The sequence below is a fragment of the Kogia breviceps genome, chromosome 5, assembly GCF_026419965.1.
Source record: "Kogia breviceps isolate mKogBre1 chromosome 5, mKogBre1 haplotype 1, whole genome shotgun sequence".
NCBI classification, from domain to species: domain Eukaryota; kingdom Metazoa; phylum Chordata; class Mammalia; order Artiodactyla; family Physeteridae; genus Kogia; species Kogia breviceps.
This window is the reverse complement of record NC_081314.1, coordinates 101,711,675-101,721,857: the sequence shown is the minus strand read 5'-3', so window position 1 is coordinate 101,721,857 and position 10,183 is coordinate 101,711,675. Positions and strand designations below refer to the sequence as shown.

Here is a 10,183-nt window from a genome sequence, read left to right as displayed (position 1 = left end):
CAGTTTTCTTATGGAGTAAATATGTTACCTTCTTTTCCCATTTCAAAATGAAAATTCAATTCACAGGCTGATAGATGTCAAAGTATCCATTACTGAAAACATGGAAATGACACAAAGATACCAGCTGCCCAAAACTCATGAAATGGAAGAAGACAAACTTATAAAACAAGCATGCAAGTAAATAACTAAATCAGGTATCGTGTGTGAGCCAACATGGTTTGAGAGTCTACAAAGAATATGCAATTTTCATCTTTTTATCAGAAGTAATATTAAGTCAGGGTTGTTCAAGTATATTAAAAATTTACTATGTGGTAAAAAGCTGGGGGAGGGGAGCAGCCAAGCCATGATGACCAGATACTGCAGGAAAAAAAAAAAAAAAAAAAAAGAAGAGGTGGGAATAAAATCATGTAAAACCTGCACTTGTTTTATTATGTAAAGTAAATGGGACTTTAGGGCACATAAATGTGAACAAATACCCATAAAACATTGCCATGGTGGAAATGGAGTCCTATTTATCAAATAAATTCCCCATTATCCACAACTCATGAAAATATGAATCAGGTTGTACATTCAACTATAAAGGTGATATCTGTGAATCCAAAAAAAAAAAAAAAGTTTGAGTTCTTTACCATGCACTGCATTATATTATTTTTAAATAAGGTTACAGTGTATTAAATATTATATTGCTAGATCAGTAAGAATGTCCTAATAATCAGAACATTTCATTCCTCAATCACACAGCCTAAATAAGAGCTTATCCTAATACTTTTAGATGACTACACGCCATTCAATTACCTTGGGGAAAGCTTTTTTAAAAAGCTCTTAACCCTCGTGGCACAGTGGTTAAGAATCCACCTGCCAGTGCAGGGGACACGGGTTCGAGCCCTGGTCCAGGAAGATCCCACATGCCGCGGAGCAACTAAGCCCGTGCGCCACAACTACTGAGCCTGCGCTCTAGAGCCCATGAGCCACAACTACTGAGCCCATGTGCAACAACTACTGAAGCCCACGCACCTAGAGCCCGTGCTCTGCAACAAGAGAAGCCACCGCAATGAGAGGCCCACGCACCTCAATGAAGAGTAGCCCCCATTCGCCGCAACTGGAGAAAGCCCACGCGCAGCAACAAAGACCCAACACAGCCATAAATAAACAAACAAATAAATGAATAAATAAAATAAAAAGAAGCTCTTTTGGGGTAGTTTGTCCTGTCAGACTGATAGCTCTTTTAGCCCTTTAAATGTGTTCATCCGTGGATCTTCACCATAGAAATGTCATTCTCTGATGTTTCTCACTATGGTTCAGTTATAACAAAGTTGGGCCAAAGTCTTTATTCCTGAATTGAGGCCCTCAGGTCTCTCCCTGAGAGTTCAGGAGTTCCTTCCATTTAATAGTCGTGGAGCAGACATGCATATAGAGCCAAGAGATTTGTTCTTCCATGAAAAGTTCATACAAACGGAAATTAGAGACAGAGACGTGTCAGAATTATCAAATTCCCACTTCATTGCTTGGCTTCTGGAAAAGAACAATCCTCCTTCAGCCCAGTTTGTGCTTCTCCTAAGTGTTCCACGTGGTGACCTGCTCCATATCCACTTATGTCAATCTAGAACTCTGCCAGCAAGCATTCATTCAAAAGGTTGCCTTCTAGGGTTAATTTATGATAAAAACAAATTTTCTTTTTCATCTAACACAAATAAGTTTAGAAACTTCAACAGAAATCTTAGGAAGTTTTACAAATAAAAAGTATTAAGTAGTGACAAATGTCATTAATATTTACGATGCTTTAAAGATAATTATCAATTCCCTTTCAAATGGGCCCAGTAGAAAATGCCCCAGCAGTGGCTTGTACCTATGCTGAACTTTTAGAGAATCCATTATATGAGTAAGGAATGAAAGAGGATCCTGGGAAAAAGGAACTACCTACCTATACAAACACACACTCACAAAACCTGTGACCCATACATACTTTGCAAAATACCTGGATATCTTCAATACTTTTCAATAGCTTTACTGTGGCATGTACTCATCCCAGAGATTTAGTTTCTGGTATCTTCATAATGAGTGAAATTGGCAGTCATCAAGTTGAGGAAAAAAAAAAAGTGAACCAAGTATTTTAGCTTATGGTCAATGTATCCCTGGTTAGTTATATCTGATCAGAAAGAAATCAAAATGTTTAAGATTGTCTTTGACTAACATGAGGATATCTAACATAAAACACCTGTATCAATAATAACCTATTTGCATACATGACTTAATATTAGGAATGATAGTCATTTTACCCTCTCTGTGCCCCCTCCAAAGCTACCATTCAAAAAGTACTAGGAAAGAGGAAAATTTCCATTTTCAGTTAAAATTTATATGAGATGTGGCCTTTTCCAACCTATAAAGGAAAAAAGGAAAAAAAAAGTTTTTAATTGCAATGAAAGTCCTGCCATGTTTCATACAAGCAGGAGTGAATTTAGACACAAGGTATTCACAAAGGAGAAGCTAACCTATACTACATGAGGAAGTTCAGTGCTGTTTTCAAAATTAATACACCAGGAACTAGAGGAGAGCCAAGATTTGCCCAGGACATGGTCAGGTTATCAGCAGCAGAGTCAGGCCATTAGTTCTGACTCAGCCCACCCATCAATCAGCAAAGTATATTCTTAGCACTGTGCTCTTGACCTGACACCCACTCCTTCCCTGTCCACTTGATTAAATTCATCTGTAGTCTAAGGAGAACCCTCTAAACTTTATACATATGTGTTGTCTTTCACAGCTAAAAAAATAGGATATTAACATGATTAACATAATAATGTGGTTTTGATTAATAGGCTCAGGAAATTTTAAAACTCTGGTAGAAGCACAAAGCGCAGGTCTAAATCTATCCTCCAGCAAAAAGGTTGCTTTTTCTTCAGCAGTTTGATCCAAAAAAGCCTTATTTTAGTTAGGTGAATGTCTGACCATAAACTATGCTAAAACTACTTCTCAAAGTCTTCTCATTCCACCTGAAAATAACAAACATGCTACAAAATATTCAGCTACTAAGCCTACCTCCTCCTGTAAGAGTCTCACCTTATCTTCCTGCTGGGAAACCTGAGGCGCAGTTAAGAGACACCCTTAGAGACTCAGAAGCAGACAGCATATGCAGCCCCAACTCCCAGGCCCGGCTTTTTCCTTATAGAATACTTTCCAGAATTCATACAGTTTTTTTTTTCTTTTTAATTTATTTCTTTTATTTATTTATTTTTTGCTGCATTGGGTCTTCATTGCTGCACGCGGGCTTTCTCTAGTCGCGGCAAGCGAGGGCTTCTCTTGTTGCGGAGCACAGGCTCTAGGCACGCGGGCTTCAGTAGTTGTGACACATGGGCTCAGTAGTTGTGGCTTGCGGGGCTCTAGAGAGCAGGCTCAGTAGTTGTGGTGCACAGGCTTCATTGCTCCGCGGCACGTAGGATCTTCCCGGACCAGGACTGGAATCCATGTCCCCTGCATTGACAGGTGGATTCTTAATCACTGTGCCACCAGGGAAGCCCCATACAGTTTTGATTCCCTTTAAATACAGCTTTTGGTCTTTGTGGATATAAAAACCATCACATCTCTTACTATATTCTAAAATTTTAAACTAGAAAAATATATGTGTCCCAAATTTAATTTTTTTGATAGAAAACTCTTCTTCCCACAGAGTTCCAAATCCAAGTTAATTATATGACATAGATAATGAGTGATCTCCATCTTCGCTAGGCTTCTAATCAGTTGCAAAATAGGAGTTTTGGTTAAAGCTCTTCCCTGCCATGAAAAAAACAAAGAGCAATTAATTGAAAAAATCCAGAATGTACTGAAATGCACTTTTGTTGTAATATATCATCAAGCTATAGTCCTAAAATCACCAATACCTTCTTTCTTTGCAGGAAAGCTGTCCTGTGGCTTTGCTAAGTTAAAAATAAAGAATCCAATCTACAGAGACTATGTAATACTTTTACTAAATCCTAAATCAAGTCCATTAATATTTTCTTGAGCTACTGGTAGATGAAAACTCCGGACTATGTGAAAACTGAAAATGTTGTATGGATTATGTACCTAACATTTTTTCAATGCCATCTTCCCACTATGAACAATGCCCTTATAGTGTCTGTGTGAATATTCTTTTGTTTCACTGGATCTTCTTGTATAAATCTTCTTTGTTACATGAATTTTTTAATATATATTTTAATGCCAAACAGTTTACCAGAACAAAGTGAAACATGCAGTCCATCTGTCTGTCCCTAATTAGGCTCTCCTGGATCCTTTCTTTGGATTTCTTAGCCTAGATGAGATGCATTTGTAATTCATGGAACACAGATGGCTCTGAGGGGCTTATAAAAGGGTCTTAGGAAAGATAAATAACATCAGTCATGTTCTTTCTATTGGATACCATGGAAGTGGAGCCATAGGCCATCTGCTGGCTAGAGATACAGAGATTAGCAGGTATCCTGGTCTAAAAGGCAGAGTCCCAGTAATATTGCTCTGATAGCATTCAAGCAAGGTTGGCAGCAACTCCCATGGGCTAAGTCAGATGTTTAAAGGAGTCTCTACCATGCAAATGGAATTAGAAAAGCGTCTTCTTTAGTTTCCTTTGATGTCAATTCGTCCCTTCCTATCAGAGGAACCATGTGTGAGGGGCTGCCTATCAGAGAAAGGGGATTTGGAGCAAAGGGGCTCCAAATCAGTGCCTCCAATCAGAACCACATGTGTTATCCTGACCCTTTATCAATTTCTTCTATAAGCAGGCATGAATTGCTCTGGTTTTTCTCTTCTAAAAACCTGGTGCCATCATCTGGCCTGGGTGAGACCCATCCATGAGGAAGCACCTTTGACCTCAAGGGCAGCTGTAGGACCAAATATCAAAGCCAAATTATAATCCCACCCACTACACTCAAGTAACATCTATAAATGTTCTCTTCACAAGATTATTTTATTTTTGTAACCTAAGTCTGATTACGGATCCTGAGGAACAAGGGGAAAAAAACTACAGACACTTGCCCAAAATGCATGCTGAAAAAAGTAATGGAAAAAGGTAGATTGAAAAGTAAGATGAACCTGCTGTATAGCACAGGGAACTCCACTTCACTGTACAGTAGAAACTAACACAACATTGTAAAACAACTATAGCCCAATAAAAAAAATGTTTTTTAAAAAAAGAAAAGATGAACTTAATAAAAGCAAGAGACACACTTTAATGAGATTTGTCTCATTCAAAGCATACTTACAAGTATCTACAGAGATGGAAAAGGAAGTATATGTTAAAATATGTGAGGATTTATGGCTACTCAAATGGGTGACATCTATATTAATAAGAAAATATGACAGAGCCAGGAAGCTCTAGGCCAGAACAGAGGGTCTTCGTTTTCAATCTTCTCCGGCATTTGCTGTCATCGTGATCTTGAGTAAGTTCCTCCATCTTTTTGAGGTTTCCTTTCCTCATTCATAAAACTTAAATAAGAAACATTCACCTTATAAAGGCATTAGGAGGAATAAATGAGGTAATCTGTGTGGATGTGTATTAACTGAAAAGAACTCAACAAACATTGGTTACCAACAAAACCCATGTCACAGGGACAGCAATTAAGTGTTCGTGCTTGTGGCACTACTCTAAGGCAAACTTAAGAATCTGGGTAGGGGCTCTCTCTCAAACGCTTACATTTGATGTTCTCTCACAAAAGCTGCAAACTCAGGATCCCTGGCATACAGTTCCAAAATTCTCATTCTTTCTTGAATTTCCTTTAAAAAAAAGAAGAAGAAGAAAGAAAAGGAAAAGAAAGTTTTTCTACATTGCATAGAAAAACTGTAACAGCTTTTTTAAAAAGAGGTCTAATTTTTATAAGAGATTGTGGCTTTCTGAACTATCCAGGGGAGAGCTATAGAAAACAATGGCCTTTTCAGAAAAATGGAAGGTGTGGCTACTACAGGAACTGCCCTGAATAACCCAGACATATATTTCTAAGGGGGGGGCGTGGAGGGAGAGAGCGTCTGCTGTTAATGATAAAGGACCCACTGGGTGGGAAATAAGGTACAGTGCAGAATTGTATACCCTCTACATATCACATCAACTGGGAGATAGCATGAGATAAAAAACTAATCATGAAATAATTTTCAACCTTTCTTGCAACCTACTGTACACACACACACACACACACACACACACACACACCAGCAACAGAAAATCCAAGTTTCCTACCTCTCTGGAAAGCTCACTGTTCTCATACATTTGTCTGATTTCTTCCCTGCTCAGACCAGCAATCATCTCTCTGCCTGTGGAGCTGTAGAAGGGCCGCTGAGGGTAGGGTCCTTCGTACTGCTCGAGATCAGCCCCGTGACTTTCAAACATGGGGTTGTGCTTTACAGCTCTTTCCACTGATGAGAGGCTGTCAGGCTGCCTGCTGGAGCCACAAAAAGAAAAGTATGATTGAATCAGGTTCTTCTTTGGATGTTCAACTACTTGGAAGACTATTTACCTGGAGCAAGATTTCTGTTGAGGAAGAAAAAGAGGCTAACTGGATACAAATGGGGGACGAGGAGAGGTGACTGTGAAAAATATCCAGATCAATCTCAAAAATTATTTACCACGTGTTATCGTTATTATCTCCTCAACTATCTGGTAAGTGCCTGTGGAACTGTTCCATGTCTCCTTCATCTTTATTTGCCCCACAGTGCCTGGCTCCCAATAAATGTTGATGGGGAAATATGTCTGCCAATAGTATTTCATTAAATGAATACAGCTCCATTATTCCCAGGGTAGACAAATCAAAATCAGTGTGTAACCACACAAAGAATCTACTAGAAATAAAAATACAGGGGAGAATGGGCTTCAATTAAATTCAATTCAGGTCTACAAATATGTGCTGAGCATTGATTATATGCCTAGGAACATTCTAGATGCTGACAATACAAAGAATTGTTGGAATCTCTCCAGAATGAGACTGCAGTCTAATGCAAAGTCAGACCCAATAAAAAGTATAAGAACAATAATGGAATTATGTCCTGGGTGCTCTAGGAACCTAGGAGAGGTGCCTCCTGAGCCTAAGCCAGACGATGAGGGGAGGTAAGCTAGACCTGAAGCAGACCTGGAAGCACAGAAGCAAAGTACAGCTGGGGATTGTGACCATATTACAACTCAAAAGGTCCTTGGATCGCTAGTCTAGCAAGTAGAACCAGTTTTATTTCCTTTGTTAATGAAACTATGCTTAACTAAAAAGAGAACCAGATTCCATTTCTTGTCAGATTCTTATCTAGATTTAAAGTCTGGCTAATTACCATGGAATGAGCCAAAGGGGGAACTAACAGATCTGGTCCTCACATAGGGCCTCCCCTCATCTCTATCACCCTTCCAACCCCTCCCCCACCGTGACCTTCAGTGTGCAGTGAGATTCATGCATGTCCCCCTGACTGTGCTAATGTTCATTCAACTAGCTAGAAAGTATCCCACCCACCCCCTGCAGCAAACATCTACTCTTTGGTCCAGCTAAATACCATAGCCATCATTAAAACTTCTAAGATGTCCCCCCCTAGGCAAAACAAATTCATTCTTCATCTAGGCACCCTAGCACCTTGTTCAAACTGTTGCTTATGTTTGTTTCCAATCTGACACACTTTGAGGACAGGGACCGCATCTTTATTCAACTTTATAGCCCTCTCCCCTCCACGCTGACCCTTTCCAGTATTTGGCACACAGGAAGTACAAAATGAATGAATAAAAGGAATATTTTAGTCCAGCAGAGAGCAACTGTCCTTACTTACCTGAAGGGTCTCTCTCTTTCTCTCCTAACATACTGAGCTTGAAGAGTCCTGATGATGAAGAAGACGAAAGCAGAAGAAATGAGGACAAGTCCAACCATGGAGGCGATGGTGATGCCTATCACCAAGGGCTCGGACACAAACTCCTCACAGTGTTCACCTCGATACCACCAGTTCTCACCCACCCGGCACCTGGAACGAGAAGGGACCAAGCCCCAAAATGGAATCACTCTGCTGAAAGTAACAAGTAACAGCAGAACCTACAGTGGGACTGAGAACAGGTAGAGAAATAAATGCTGACCACATGAAGCTTCAGTAAAGAGGTAAATATACAGGTTAAATGGTAAGATTTAAGGCTATGCAGGAGACCTGGCACAGACCCAGGAGGTCCTCAATGACTACTTGTAACGACTGAATAAAAGACTGACTAGACTTAAAGAAAGTCAACTTCCTTATTTATGGATAATGAAAAACAGGCCCGGGAAGGAAAACGACTGGTGTTGGATCACACAATTAGTCAGCAACAGAGCTGGTCTAGAACCCAGGTCCTTAGACTCCTCACATCCTTCCATCACACTGCAGAGATCCTCCAAACCCCAAGGCCACCCACCTGTGCAAAAATATCTTCAATTCCCAGAGCAGCAATCACTGCTTTTCAAAATTATATTCATTTCTCTGGAAATCAAGAGACTATTTTTCCTCTTAGTTTTCCAGCTAAACTTTACGCATAGAAAAGTGTAAATCATTTCCACCTATTTCTTCTGTTTTTGGCATCTATGCCAACATTCGCCCTTTTCGAAATTCACAAATTGTCCTCTTATTGATGTTTCCCCGGCTTATTCTCAGCATTCTCTCCTTTCACACCATGTGACTTTGGTTGGATGTGGTTGGGAGGTTGACTTGCTCTGCTCTTTTTAAGGGGAGTGACCAGGGAAGGCTACCTGAATCTGCTCATTTGCCTGCTGCATTTTCTTTGGTTCTACCTTTAAACAATAGATCTTAGATACTTAAAATATATTTGTCACAATTTTAAATACTTGCTTTTCTTTATTTTTGAATATTCAGTAGGACCAAGAGCAGCCCAAAGCTGTTAAGAACATAATTCAAATAGAACAGTAAAACTCCTCTGTTTCAGATACAGTGTAAAGTGTTGATCATATGCCTAAACCTAATTTGATCACCAATTGCCTTGTTATCACCACTAAGAACCATAACACAAAAATCCCCAACTACTCTAAGTACTCTCCGTAGGACGCTAGGCAATGTTTTTCTTACAGCTCCCTAAGAGCATAAGATAAAATAACCCATTGAACTGGGTATAATTCAGACCTATAAACTGACTCAGTCCTCACAGGAGGACTAGATGGCACCCATCTATTTCCTAGATATAACTTCTATAATAAATATTGTTGTGATCGTCCTAACATCATAGGCGCAGATCCCTTTTCTTCCGAGGAAGTATCTCTAATCTTGTGAAGCCAAAATCTCTAACTACAGCATACCTACAAATGGCCCCATGCCCAGGCATGATGTCACACTTTCCATCATTCAAGCAGAAGTCAGGCTGTAGGTCACAGAGACTCTGACAGGGCAGTTCTTCCACACTCAGGTACCCAGGGTAGCATCTGCACTCTGCTTCTCCACTCCAGGGGTTGACCAAACACTCAGAAAATTCATTGCATGCTTGAAACTTGCAAGGGTTGGCTTGATCACCTAAAACATCAAGCAAACCAGAAAATGATACAAGGAAAGGCAAAACACAGGAATTGGGGTACATGAAACCCCTCCACTAAGGCTCCCCCATCCAAAGTACTGTGAACATCCAACCCCCTTCCTGAATCACTGAAATACGACACCACCATCCACACCACAAAAAATTTCTGATTCATCCTTGATTGATGAGCTTTTGTCAAATTTCTCTGAAACTCAGAGCCAAACCATAAAACCCAATGAACTGGGTGAGCCTCTACCTGTTTTACGTAGGAAGCATGTAGAAGCTTTAAAATCTATGTAATTGTAGATCTAAATTAAACAGTTTTCATGTACCATTCATTTCCACCAACCCTATCCTTCTGTCATCCTCCTCCACTCTGCACATGATGCTACATGCCCCACCCCCAGCCCACCCCACTGAGAACACGGATGCAGAGACAGTATCCAGAGAACTGGTGGAAGCCTCAGGGATGGGTATGCCCAATAAGAGCAGCCTAAGAACATTGGAGATTAGCGAAAGCTAATGTCAGAAAAACAAATCAGCCCTGCACCTCCTCAGGCCATTCCCAACAGTATTTTAGCTTCAGTAATTTCATTTTTCATTGATGGGATGAGAGGAAGTGACATTTTTAAAAATTAATTAGGACACAAACCAGTCAAAAATGATAAAAGACATTGACCATGGATGGGTCTTCCATCCTACCATGGTTCCACTGTATGT

General features: G+C 40.0%; 1 protein-coding gene across 1 annotated transcript in view; it reads right to left on the bottom strand.

The window, feature by feature from the left end:
* Nucleotides 1-3,691: 3,691 nt before the first annotated feature.
* The window catches only part of IMPG2 (interphotoreceptor matrix proteoglycan 2), a 69,184-nt gene continuing 62,692 nt past the window's right edge, over nt 3,692-10,183 (bottom strand). Inside the window, exons 14-18 of the mRNA XM_059064704.2 lie at nt 9,252-9,462; nt 7,753-7,941; nt 6,194-6,395; nt 5,657-5,736; nt 3,692-3,765 (exon numbers count right to left, since the gene is read on the bottom strand). Of these exons, the coding sequence (XP_058920687.2) occupies nt 3,753-3,765; nt 5,657-5,736; nt 6,194-6,395; nt 7,753-7,941; nt 9,252-9,462 (695 nt within the window). The 3' untranslated portion in view covers nt 3,692-3,752. The remainder of the gene's footprint in view (nt 3,766-5,656; nt 5,737-6,193; nt 6,396-7,752; nt 7,942-9,251; nt 9,463-10,183) is intronic.